General features: G+C 35.0%; 1 protein-coding gene across 1 annotated transcript in view; it reads left to right on the top strand.

Annotated features, from left to right (window-relative positions):
* The first annotated feature begins 8,915 nt into the window (after positions 1-8,915).
* LOC21386455 (NADPH--cytochrome P450 reductase) overlaps positions 8,916-14,022 on the top strand; it is a 6,655-nt gene continuing 1,548 nt past the window's right edge. The window contains exons 1-15 of the mRNA XM_010088358.2: positions 8,916-9,351; positions 10,445-10,504; positions 10,607-10,683; positions 10,775-10,832; positions 10,974-11,057; positions 11,133-11,169; positions 11,503-11,572; positions 11,687-11,881; positions 11,992-12,084; positions 12,578-12,803; positions 12,904-12,987; positions 13,086-13,237; positions 13,322-13,418; positions 13,575-13,724; positions 13,809-13,886. Coding sequence (XP_010086660.1) covers positions 9,067-9,351; positions 10,445-10,504; positions 10,607-10,683; positions 10,775-10,832; positions 10,974-11,057; positions 11,133-11,169; positions 11,503-11,572; positions 11,687-11,881; positions 11,992-12,084; positions 12,578-12,803; positions 12,904-12,987; positions 13,086-13,237; positions 13,322-13,418; positions 13,575-13,724; positions 13,809-13,886 — 1,746 coding nt within the window. The 5' untranslated portion in view covers positions 8,916-9,066. The remainder of the gene's footprint in view (positions 9,352-10,444; positions 10,505-10,606; positions 10,684-10,774; positions 10,833-10,973; positions 11,058-11,132; positions 11,170-11,502; positions 11,573-11,686; positions 11,882-11,991; positions 12,085-12,577; positions 12,804-12,903; positions 12,988-13,085; positions 13,238-13,321; positions 13,419-13,574; positions 13,725-13,808; positions 13,887-14,022) is intronic.

Raw genomic sequence — 14,022 nt, 5'->3', positions numbered from 1 at the left:
GTCCAACAAAGGTAGAGCAATAATCGCTTGGCAGCATTCCAGTGATCACTAGTAGGACAATGCATAAACTGGGAAAGTTTATTAACTATACAGGCAATATTAGGCTGAGTGAGCGACAAAAACTGCAAATTGTCAACTATGGTCCGGTACTCAGAAGGATAAAAAAGGGCTGTACCAGAATGAATAGTAAGTGTAATAGCAGTAGCAAGTGGTGTAGTAACTGGCTCTACATCTGTCATACGAGTACAAGCAAGAAGATCAAGAATATACCTTATTTGAGACAGAATCAAGTCCTTGGCATGTGGAAGAACCTCAACACTAAGAAAATAAGTCAAGGACCCTAGATCCTTGAGAGAAAAACGTTGGGCAAGAAGTGTGACAAACTTCTAAACGGCCCCGTCATCACTACCTGTGACAATAATATTATCAACATAAACAAGGAGATAGAGCAAGGTACCACCTGTATTGAAGACGAAAAGGGAAATGTCTACATGAGAATTGACAAAGCGAGTAGTAACAAGAAACTGGCGTAACTTGTGATACCAAGCTCAAGGTGCTTGCTGAAGACCATAGATAGCTTTACGCAACTTGCAAACATGTTGAGGATGATCACGATCAATGAACCCCGGAGGTTGAGCCATAAATACATCTTCACTCAACGTACCTTGTAGAAAGGAGTTGTTGACATCAAGTTGTCAGAGAGACCATCCTCGACTTACAGCAAGACTAAAGACAAAGTGATGACTTACAGCAAGACTAAAGACAAGGTGAACAGTGGTTGGCTTCACTACCAGACTAAAGGTCTCATTATAGTGCATTCCTGGGCGCTGATGAAATCCCTTAGCTACTAAGCGAGCTTCATATAAGTCAATAGAACTATCAGGTAAGCGTTTAATTCTAAAAATCCACTTCTATCCGACAATATTTTGTGTTAGTGAGGAGGGAACAAGTTCCCACGTCCCATTCTAAATGAGAGCATCATATTCCTAGGACATGGCCTGACGCCACTTGGAATCTTCGAGGGCTTGGGTGACGATGGAGGCTTTTGTATGGGTTTGAAAATATTTTGTTGAGTTCGGGTGACAATATTACGTGTAAAAGTGAAAGCAGGATCAAGATGTGAGGTAATTGGAGAGGTAAGGTCGGATGAGGTTGGAATTTAGAGGGTTGGGTTGGAGTTTGGGGGTGCTGCCATGCTAGGTACTGGGCGCTGTGACGCCGTGCTCTCGGGTCCATAAAATAGTGCTGGTCTCGGGTGGGCGCCGCGACACTGGGTGATGGGTGCCGCGGCGCTCTGTTGGGAGGTGTGTTTGGCAAAAGAAAAATAGTGGGAGATGAGAAGGATGGTGCCAGATCTACACACAGAGTGTTTGTAGATGTCGAGGCAGCGTAATCGAGACTCAGGGATGATGTGTCGATAACCGGAGGCGAAGACATATGATTTAGCCATTGTAAGAGAGTGTCGAATTGTGGACGATCTAGAGAAGGATTGATGGAGATATAAGGAAAAACTGACTCAACAAACTTGATATGACGAGAAGTATACACTTTGGACGTAATTGGATCAAGGCATAAATAGGCACTTTGAGTTAAGGAATAACTAAGGAAGACACACAGAGACGACCGATGAGCGAGTTTGTGAGGAGAATACGGACGAAGCCACGGATAACAAAGTCACCCAAAGACACGAAGCTTGGAATACTTTGGGGGAGACTGAAACAAGAGATGATATGGAGAAGAGAGACGAAGCATTAGAGTGGGCATGTGGTTAATGAGATAGACCGCAGTGGAAAACGTAAGACCAATAAGACAAAGGCATGGGCGCATGAGAGAGAAAAGAAAGACCAATTTCAACAATGTGATGATGACGACGTTCAGAGTACCCATTATGTTCCAGTGTGTGAGGTGGAGTAGTGAGGTGAGATATGCCATGAGTAGCAAGGAAGTTTGAAAGTGCTCACTGTCCGAGTATAATGTAATAATTTTCTGATTGAAACATTTTTCAACAAGTGCTTTAAACGGAATAAAGGCATCGGAGACATGTGATTTTTTTTAATGGATAGAGCCATATATATTTGGTGAAATGGTCAACAAAGATTACATAATATTTATAGTCATCAATGGAATAAATAGAAGAGGTCCAAACTTTCAAGGGGAGAAGAAGACACAAGAAAGGAAACAAAGAAAGTTAATTTGTGGCTTTTATTGCATTGACAAGCATTACAATTGAAATCAAGAGACATAGGAGTTGATAATTATAAATTAAAATTTGAGATAATATGCCTAAGAATTGAAGATGACGGATGACCTAAATGTTGGTGCCACTCGGATGAAGTGGTCTTGACACTAGAAAATTCTATTAAGGGTGAAGACTTGGTAGAATAGGCTGGTCATTCATACACACCATCCTTAGTCTGATCCCGCAAAGTATTGCCCTCGTGCGAAGATCCTTCATATGAAAAGAAGTGGGTAAGAATTCAATATAAGTGTTATTAGAGTGACAAAATTGTGAGATAGAAATAAGATTCTTTTGCATAGAAGAAACACAAAGAACATTATTTAAAGAAAAGATTTTATTTGGAGTGGAAAGCGATATAGAACTTGTGTGAGTGATAGGTAAACTTGTGCCATTGTCAATCACAACGTCATCAGGACCGTCATAAGGAGTATGAAGAGAGAGATTGCTCAAGTCGATAATGACATGGTCCGATGCTCCACTATCAAGAAGCCAACGTTTGCCAGATGTGGTGGTGGTGGTGGCAATATTTGCTCGAGGACGCCATTGTGTCGTCGATGGATGCGGTTGCCAAGAGGGAGCGGGGCGAGGTGTCAGAGTGGAAGTTAGAGTCAACGGCAATAGCCGAAACAAGGGGCATTGTTGAACGGTATGCCCTTGTTCATGGCATCCTTAAAAGCGTCCCAAGTAGGGCCTAAGAGGAGGACGACCACCCCGAGGGACCACAACAAGAGGAGCGACGCTTGGTGGGGAAGGGCGTTGTGGACTGGGTCGGGATCGGCTTGGGTTGGCAGTTGCCGGCAGTGGAGAAGAGGAAGATTAAGAGATGCAAAGAGAGAGCTCCTTGTTGATAAGTTTCTCATGGAGTTCATCAAAAGAGATAGTTGTGTCACGACCATTGATCACATCAACAATCGGTTGATAATTTTCATCGAGACCATCGAGAATTTTCTCAATGAGATCACCATTGTTCATAGGCTTGCCAAGAGCCACAAGCTCGTCGGCACGACTCTTAATAGATTGCATGTATTCCAAAATTGTCTGAGAACCCTTGGTGGCATTCTAGATTTGCTCCTTAATTTGTTTGATATGGCCACGAGAGGGTCGAGCATAGGTATTGGTGAGAGCATTCCACGCATCACGGGAAGTGGAGGATTGTGTAATGAGGGGAATGAGAAGTGAGGGTGGCGGCTCGGCTACAACATATGGTGGGTGCGGCTGCAGAAAAGTGAGAGTTCGACGGCGGCGAGGTGTGGTATCGTTTGGAGATGCGGCAACTGTGAAGAAAATTCGTTGACAAGCACTACGAGAATTGCTCTGATACCATATAGAAAAGAATCAAGAAAGCAGAAAAATATGGCATCTTCTTTTGGTTGAATAATTTAGGTATTTATAGAGTTACAATTACAATTCAAATATTAAAAAGAAAAGAGGAAACTAGATAATGGGTAACTTAACTAGATACAATGAGGAAACTAGATAATGAGTAACTTAACTAGATAACAATGAGATAAAAGAAATCTAAAAACTAAATATTTACAAAAATTTAAATGAATAAATTAATTGGAATTAATATCTTTGTTAAACACGATGACAAATCCATATGTCACGTGAGGATTCATATGCTAGATAGGGATATCATGTCTCCTTGAAATTATTAAAGTACTTACAAAATAATCATTTAAAATCTACAAATCTTTTCACGCATGTACATTTATAATGCTAATTATGGTAAATTTTACGTGATAAAATGATGCGTGTCATTGCGCTCTTTAATCCCTGGAGCTGCAATGTTGAAAGTTAATTGCGTGAGGGAAGCTTATAGTTATGTCAAAGCTGGTAGAACCTTTCAATACCATTGGGATAATCCTAGACGTTTTGTTTTCTTAATTATTCATAAGATATTTCTTTTCATTAAGATTCCACGATGTTAGTAAAAAATAAAATAAAGTTCCGTAAGAAAAGACTAATAAGTAATAAGATTGGGTATAATTTTTTTCTTATTAAAAATATTGCGTACAAATGCTCCTATTATAAAATATATTGCCTACAATTATTTTTTCTACCAAAAAAAAAAAAAAAGGAAAGAAAAAAGCCAAGAAAACTTTATCCTGATTGAGATGATGATAACTTGTATTGGTAGAACAAGAAATTAAATGGTCTGAAATCAAGTTATTGTGTGCCATAACTTGTTCTCTCTGTTTATGACTACATTTTTTTTATGTATGTTGTACAATTGTACCTGAGTTTGTTGTATTTTAAGTTATTAGAAAACGTTACTATATATTTTGAATATTCTCAAACTTAATAATTTCTTATTCATGTTAAATCTGTAAATTTTTTTTAGGTAAACACTATTTTGATTCATCAATTGAGGAATTTATTCTCTGCATGCAAACCTATTACCAAATACGAATTAGGTGTTATGTTTTAGAAAATAAAGAATCAATCATATAAATTGTATAATTCAAGTGAAGCTACAAATGCTAAATTCATCAATTGGTGTCTGATTTTACAAGTTCATAAGGATAAATCATTCAGCCAAAAAAAAAAAAAAAAAAGTTCATAAGGGTAAATCAAATTCAGGTCTCAAAACCTATTTCTCAAGTATATATTTTCAATAAGCTTGAAATACAAGGTATGAAATAGTAATATCCCTTTTACGTTTTACTAATTAGTCGTTGTTTATGTTTAAATGTCTTCTTCCATTTGTCGTTTTCAGGTTGTCATTGTTTGTTACTTTATTTTCCAGTTTATTGTTGAATTTTTCTCTTGTTATTGGCGCGTTAACTTGGCAGTTTCCTCTCCAGTTTCTTGTTGTCTTCGACTTTATGTTTTCATATTATTGTTGTTTTTACTTTAAATGTCAGTTCATGAATATTGTTACCGTTTACCTGTGCTATTTTGAGTTGTCGTTTTTCACTTTATTGTCGTTTTTTGTTTATGGTCGTTTTTATATGTTTCTGCAGTTGTGGTTTTTATTTATAGTTGCTATCATTTTTCGTTTGCTGTTCTCTTGGTCTTGGACTAGTCGGTTTTTTTTTTTAGGGTAAGACTAGTCGTTTTCAAATTACTGTTTTTTTTTTTTTTTTTTTACTTTGTACTAAATGGATGTCGTTTACGATTTTTGTTGACATCTACGTCGTTCCATCTTGTTTTTATCGCTTTGCAACCGCTCTGTACCAAAGGACTGCTAAATAACCAAATGAAAATACATACACACACACACACACGCGCACACACACACACACACACACACACATATATATATATATATATATATCATCCCATTTGTATTTTGTTTTGCATTATTGTATAGGTATATAATGACACCGTCTTGTAGGATGAACAATATCCATTACTCTTTCATTGTAAAAATATATTGAAAAACGTAAAATCCTGGGACTTGAATATTTTTTTCCGTGGACGTAATGTCCTTTTTATTTAGAATTGTCATGCTTTTAAATTTGTTTTTAGACTGAAATAACTAAAAAAAAAAAAGAAAAAAGAAAGATACTTCTCTTTTTGAAAGGTTCCTTGAAATACTCGGATGGAAAATTTTAGAATCATAAAATACCATTTTAGCAGTAGTAAATATTAAGGGTGTGTTTGGTAAGAGGATTTATATCTTGATTCGAATCATAGTTCATAGTTCATTATAGTGTTTTCTCTCACAAAAAATACACGTAAATTGAAAATTGTTCTAATCTCATGATTCTAATCAGTTCATAGTTCATTATAGTGTTTTCTCTCACAAAAAATACACGTAAATTAAAAATTGTTCTAATCTCATTATTCTAATTCATGAACCAAACGTCTCTTAAAACACTTTTGTAATGATGTGAAAAGAAACAAAAATAATAAATAGTAGTTTCCTCAACCAAATACATGTTCGCCAATAATAAGGGCAAGGGAAATAATGCCCTGTTTGATTTGCTGGTATGAATTTTATTAATTTAAACATTTTGATTTGAACATAAAAATTTAACTGTGTGATTTAAATTGTAGTTTAAATTGACATCTGAATGTACAGTTAAAGTTTTCATTTAAACATGGAATGAAATTTTTATTTGTGTTTTGTAGGTGTGAAAAACAAAGAGAGTGGATATCTTTTTATTGTTTAAAATTTATTTGAATAATTAAGCTTGAAAAGGAACTAAATTTTAAATTAGACTGTTTAACTAAGTTCAAACAAATTATAATTTAAATTATATATTTATTAAATATTAATTTAAACTCTATTTACAGTTTAAATTGAGTTAAACTTATTGGAATTTATTTCCACATTAAAGGCGTTGAGCATCATCAAGTCTCAACGACGCAGCACTATGTCAATGACGTGATCGGTGATTGAAAATAATGCTCGCGTATTTTTCTTTTTTGTTTAAAAAAAAAAAAAGAATTCTACCGTAATCGGTAAAAAACACACACACACAATCCTATTGCCGACAATTGTAAAAGAAAGAGGAAAGAAAAGATAAAAAAGGATAAGAAATAAGAAATACCGAGTGGGGGTTATAAAAAAATGGTTATACTCAAAGACCTTCTCTTACTTTCAAAGTCCTCTGTAAATTAAAATTTCTCATTACAAAAGGCACTCACATAAAATGATAAAAAAGACAAATAGTTGTTCAGTTCTATCTTTTTTTTATTATATTATTTTTTATTATTTTTTGTCTTTTATCATATGAGATAGAATAATTATTTATTATATTATTAGGATAATAATCTATCAACCTGCTAGTTTTTTTATGAGACACAGATGAGAGAATTTATCCTAGAAGTAGAAGAACTATTGAAGCTGCGCGAAGCATTACGTAGTTAAATTGAAAAATTTTATTCACATCCCATTCTTTTATAAAGGCACCCCTTTCTCTAAAAAATATTTTTCAATACGATTATACCCCTACACTCTAAGGTCATATTCGGTAGCTTGTATTGTATTGTGTTGTATTATCACAATACGATACGGTGTTTGGTATCATGACGTATTATATAAATGGTTAAAATGTAAAATTTTAATAATTTTAGGGTTAAAATATAATTTTTCAAAAGTTGTGGCGTCAATAAGGTTTTTTAAAAATTTTGAGATCAAAGTGTAATTTTACAAAAGTTTTGGGGTCAAAATGTAATTTTATAAAAGTTTTGACGTCAAAATGTAATTTCTTAAAAATATAAATTTGCATTGTGCCCTTCAATTTTTCAACAATTATAGGTCTGGCATGAGCCTATGTCGACCCAATCCGACTCCTAATTGTGTCCAATCCCGACATGAATCATTGATATATTATAAAATAATAAAATATAATATGCAAAAAAATGAATCATATTCAATAATACGACATAGATCCTATTAATGTACCATCCGTATTAGTTTATACAATATAATGGTAATACCAAATATATTATTCTAATATGGTCAAATAAACACGCCCTAATAGTTTTAAAGTTCTTCTACCAATATATAAAAGTTTTGGCTAATTGAAAAGAGAAGAAAGACGTGGAAGCCATTACACATATAGGGTATGTTTGATGCACCGTATTGTATTATATTGTATTGTATTGCATTTCATAATTTTTATACAATACAGTGTTTGGTTAGTAGTATTATTAAACATTATATTATTTTTGCCATTGTAATCTATTTACAAATTAGTTTGTAATAAGATAAAATTTAAGTATAATCATAACCTAATGTCTCTAATCTCGACCCAAACCCAACATTTGGAGGAAGTAAGGGAGAAAGTAGAGTTGCTATATAGGGGTCTTTTTGCAAATGGGTTCAAAGTGTAATTTTTAAAAAATTAAGGGGTAAAAATATAATTTTTAAAAAGTTGAGGGATCAAAATATAATTTTAAAAAAAATGGAGTCAAAACATTAGTTTTTTAAAAGTTTAAGGGTCAAAATATAATTTTTAAAAAGTTTAACGGTCAAAATATAATTTTTAATAAATAGGTCCAGAACTCGACCCCAACGTCAGTCCCAAAATCCAACCACAAGTCTTGATATTTGTGAAATATTTTATATATTTTTAATATGGTATTTTAAGTTAAATTATATAATACGGTGTAGTACATATATTTTTTCATATTAAATATCACACTTTGTATTGTATTAATTTTGAATCTCATATTAAATTTTACAATGTATAAATATAATTAAATATTATATTATTATTAAACAATACAATACAAAATATGATCTATCAAATATGCCCATAATTTCGAATATAATGAAAAATATGAAAACAATAAAAGTGATTAAACTCGAAACTCCCACTGCCCTATTAATGGGGAGGAAAATGCATGCATCGTTTATTTTAACTATTTAAATTTGTAATTCTAATTTTATTATAATTAAAATTCTCAAAAAAATTATATTTAATTTTTTTATTATAATTAAAAATTTTATATAAAATTATATCTCATTACAAATTAAAAACAAGGAGCCGCAGTTTCCTTAAACAGAAGTGCCACGTGAAAATTCACAAATTGTCAACTCAGAAAAGTACGATTGATTGCTGTCAAAAGACACCCAAAAAGGTTTGCAATAAAACTCTTTTTGAAGCCTCAATTTTCACTGGCAAATAAGAAAGAAAAAAAAAAAGGAAAACAAATAAACTTCTGGTTAATCTCACCTCTCTCTCTCTCTCTCTCTCTCTCTCTCTCTCTCTCTCTCTGTTCTCTATCTTCTCGGGCTCTCTCGCTCACCAAACTCTCTATGCAGAGAGCGAAAAACCTAGAGCGAGAAACTTGCAGAACCATCGAGGTCGATTCGATTGGCAGTCTCTGAGCTCCGAATTTGGATTGCATCGGAACTTTTCGTCGCGATGAGTTCGAATTCGGAGCTGGTGCGAACTCTGGAGTCGTTGCTTGGGGTTCCGGTGACGGACTCCGTGATTGTGATCGCCACGACCGCCGTGGCGCTGATTCTCGGACTTCTGGTCTTGGTTTGGAGGAGATCGTCGGATCGGAGCAGAGAGGTGAAGCCGGTGGTGGTGCCGAAGCCACTACTGGTGAAGGACGAAGACAACGAGGTTGAGCTCGCCTCTGGCAAGACCAAGGTCACTGTTTTTTATGGAACTCAGACTGGTACCGCCGAGGGATTTGCCAAGGTATGAGTCGAATGAACATTCTCGTCTGTTTTTCATTGTGTTTCAGAATTCATTCGGTGCAACTACAGTTTGATGTATGAATTTCCTTGCCGGTTTTTGGCTTCTGAAATTGTGTTCTCTTGTAATCTGGGTCGAATAAAAGTTTAAATCAAGGCTTTGACTCGAAGTTTGCATTTTCTGAGAAGTAGCCATATCTTTTGGCGCTGAAGAATAGGGCCTTTCCAAACAGTTTCAGACGTTACCGTTGAAGGTTGGGACTGTTGACTGTTCATTCCATGCTAAGAAGGGGAATTGCTTGGATTTGACTCTTTGGGGAAAATTGGTCTCTTCATGTGTTAATTTCAATTATAATCCTGGGGTGCTTCGTTTTTAGGCTATAATTGAGCTAGGTGTAAGGTTTTATAGAAATAATCTTTTTTATTTTAATACCGGCAACTGTACATAGAGTGATACATTGTATGACATTGTCAATGGCGAGATACTGCTGAATGCTGTTTTTTTTTTTTTGAGTGCCACAGAGTGATACATTTGTTTAACTACAGTTTGATACGAGATATTCCTTGTCTGTTTTTCGAAACTGCAATCGTATTATCCAGTAATCTGTGTCAAATAACAATTTGGATCAAGGCTTTGACTTGAAGTCGGCCTTTGTCGCGTTTTCTGAGAAGTAGTCATTGACTTTTGCGCTGAAGAATAGGGCTTTTTCAAATTGTTTCTAACATTACCGTTGTAGTTTAAGACGGTTGACTGTTCATGAGGGGAATTGCTTGGATTTGAATGTGTGGGGAAAATTGGTCTCTTGATGTGTTAAAATTCAATTACAACCTTAGGGTGCCGCTTCTTTGGGCCATAACTGTGCTGGGATAATGTTTTATGAAAATAAATTTCTTATTTAGTGCCATAAAGTGTGAGAAGAAATGTCATGCCACTTTTCCGTTAAATATGGTAAAAAGTTCTTTTAGTTTATTATGTTCTTTCATTATGATCTGAACTTGAACTTCACATACATTGACATGAAGTCTAGAGTTACTTGGGTGTCATATTTTATATCCAAATGTCAATTGATATGCTTTCCTTTGAGTTTCTCCATCAGGCTTTAGCAGAAGAGATCAGGGCAAGATATGAAAAAGCAGTTGTCAAAGTTGTTGACATGGTAGGTGGGGATGCATTTTTCTCTTGAGATTGTATAATTGCAAGAGAGTGGGCTTTTTGGATGCATGATTAGCTATCTCACGTTATATATGGTTGAAATTAGGATGATTATGCTGTGGATGATGATCAATATGAGGAAAAACTAAAGAAAGAGACTCTGGCGTTTTTCATGGTGGCCACGTAAGATAAACACTTAGATTTTACTAGCATTTGAAAGTTAAAATCTTTTTGGTGTTTTCGAAGCTAAGGTATTTAATGTTTCACATTTTAGTTATGGAGATGGAGAACCTACTGATAATGCAGCAAGATTTTACAAATGGTTTACTGAGGTTAGTAGTTTGTTTCTTTTCTTCTTCTTCTTCTTTTTTATTTTTTTTATTTTTTATTTTATGTAAAATTACTTAACATTGGAATGGTGGCATTTTAGTATGCTTGTTGTTGGATGTATCTTACTTAGATTTCTTCTTCAGGGAGACAATAAGGCTAGCTGGCTTCAACAACTCAGATATGGCGTTTTTGGTTTGGGTAACCGACAATATGAACATTTCAATAAGGTAAATTTCATTGTATGCTTTTGCTCATCCATTTTTTGTGATATCTTGCATCTGATGAAACCCATTTTGGAACAGATTGGGAAGGTGATTGATGAGCAACTGAGTGAACAAGGTATTAACAAGCTCATTTAAGCTTTATTGATGATACCCTGTTAATGATGTTCCTACTACATATCATATTGATTAGTTCTATAGCTGAGGGGATGATAAAATTTTTAATTCTTGAATTTCTAAACCCTTTGCTGGGATACATATTCTACTTGTTTGACTACTTGCGTTATTTGCTTCTCTCTCTCTCTCTCTCTCTCTAATATTTTAGCCCGTGGTTTGATATCTACTCGCCATTTGCTTCTGAACAATTCATTTTATTGTTGCATAATTACTTGCATGAGTTGATCCATTTGTTTATATTTTTCTAAATCGTCTCCTATGTGATTGGATGCAGGTGCAAAGCGTCTCGTTCCACTTGGCCTAGGTGATGATGATCAGTGCATTGAGGATGATTTTTCTGCTTGGTATGCTATAGTCCTGCATTTGCTTTTTCTTCTGTCTGTCCTTTTCTATGGTGCATTAATTTGAAGAAGACTTGGTTTCACATGATTATTCGTGGTATATTTCCTATTATCCAGGAGAGAATTGTTGTGGCCTGAGTTGGATCAAATACTTCGAGATGAAGATGATACAACTACTGTATCTACTCCATATACAGCTGCAGTCCCCGAGTATTGGGTTGTTATTCATGATCCTAGTGTTGCCTCTTTTGAGGATAATTACTTAAGTATGCCGAATGGAAACACTTCTTTTGATATTCACCATCCTTGCAGGTATCCAAAGATATGGCCTTTTCTGGTTCTTTCAAAGATATTTTGTTTAAGTGAAACTAGCCTGTTCCATTTTCTTTGTATAAACATTTTAAATTACTAATTGGATGAAGAGTAAATGTCGCTGTCCAAAAAGAACTTCACAAGCCCGAGTCTGACAGATCCTGCATACATCTGGAATTTGATATATCTGCAACTGGTATAAAGTAAGTTCCTCACATATTCACTGCTTCTGTTAGAGACTTTGTTCCATGCCTTCCAAATGGGCGTTCAAGTACAAGAATAAAAAAGTGAAATATGGAATTTTATGTGGTCAGGGAGAAATATAATTACAGTGATTCGAATATCTGAACCTATGACCTTTATTTCCTAGTATAGACTATAGAATGTTTTAACAATCAGCGTAATGATAATTGAAGAGTTTTGAAGGTGAGCCACCAGATATTTTTTAGGCAAGTGTGCTGATAAATTATATTGGATTTCAAAAATGTGATCAGAAAATGTTGAACAAGTGAAAGGGAGTTATTGAGGTTTTACCTCTATCTTGAATTGTAATGGGGGTTGTTGCGACATGCACAAACTTTATTTTGTAGCAAATAATAAAATTGGAAATTGGAATTAGTGTTTTTGTACCACTATTACTCTATTAGTTCTGTTATTAAATTGAATGATGATGAGTTTTCCTTTCTTTTTCCTCAGATATGAAACAGGAGACCATGTGGGTGTTTATGCTGAGAATTGCGATGAAACCATTGAAGAGGCTGCAAAATTGTTGGGTCAACCTTTAGATCTTCTATTCTCTATCCACACTGACAATGAGGATGGCTCTCCCCTTGGGAATTCATTGCCTCCACCTTTCCCTGGTCCGTGCACACTGCGCAGTGCATTGGCACGTTATACTGATCTGTTAAACCCACCTCGAAAAGTATGTTCAAGCAATTTAGAGCTTGTGAAGTGAATTGCATCCCCAAGTTATATGTATTTTTTCCTCTGAAATAGTTCCTTTCAATCATTTGTGTCACCAGGCTGCTCTAATTGCTTTGGCTGCACATGCTGTTGAGCCGAGTGAAGCAGAAAAACTTAAGTTCTTATCATCACCTCAGGGGAAGGTTTAACTATCATGAAACTCTTGTCCTTTTTCATGCTGTTTATCTCAAATGTGTTTCTTGCTTTTTGTTTATGTTGGTCATGCTTCTCTGTTATTCAGGATGAGTACTCAAAATGGGTTGTTGGAAGTCAAAGAAGTCTTCTTGAGATTATGGCTGAGTTCCCGTCAGCAAAGCCTCCACTTGGTGTGTTTTTTGCTGCAGTAGCCCCTCGCTTGCAGCCTCGTTACTACTCAATCTCATCTTCACCAAGGTGATTTCTTTTTTCTCTTGTGGTATTTTAGATAGTTTTATGGATAATTAGGTCTAAAAGTATTTTCTTTTTCTTTTGGGACAGGTTTGCCCCCCATCGTGTTCATGTTACATGCGCTTTGGTATATGGTCCAAGTCCTACTGGAAGAATTCACAAAGGAGTGTGTTCAACCTGGATGAAGGTATTTTTGAGCCGTGAAGTTGATGCACTTTTTATCTTTTATCATCCCACATTATAGTAATCGTTCTGGTTTCTGCAACACTCAAAATCGGTTATCAACTCTTTTAGTAGATGGTTTAGCTTTAATAGCATCTAAACTCAAGTTTTAATAAATCAGAATGCAGTGTCTCTTGAGAAGAGCCAAAATCCTAGCTGGGCTCCTATTTTTATTAGGCAATCTAATTTCAAGTTACCAGCTGATCATTCAATCCCAGTTATCATGGTGGGACCTGGAACTGGCTTAGCACCTTTCAGAGGATTTTTACAGGTGGGGAATTGCGTTTCAACTTCTTACACATATTTACATATTTACAAAGGAACAAGCGTACCCATTTTTCTTTTCCTTTTTCAGGAAAGAATGGCCCTCAAAGAGGAGGGTGCTCAACTTGGTCCTGCACTTCTATTCTTTGGATGTAGAAATCGCCGAATGGTTAGGAACATTTCTTCTCTGAGGCATTACTTGTTGGCATCTTTTCCGAAACATTAGGCTCTTCTTTTGTTTAAAAAAAAATTTAAAAAACTTGTTGACATTTTTTTTTTTTTTTTTTTTTTTTTTTTTGTGGAAA

Source organism: Morus notabilis, unplaced genomic scaffold (assembly GCF_000414095.1).
Source record: "Morus notabilis unplaced genomic scaffold, ASM41409v2 Scaffold497, whole genome shotgun sequence".
NCBI lineage: Eukaryota > Viridiplantae > Streptophyta > Magnoliopsida > Rosales > Moraceae > Morus > Morus notabilis.
The sequence above is the reverse complement of the archived record's forward strand: the minus strand, read 5'-3'. Positions and strand labels throughout refer to the sequence as shown.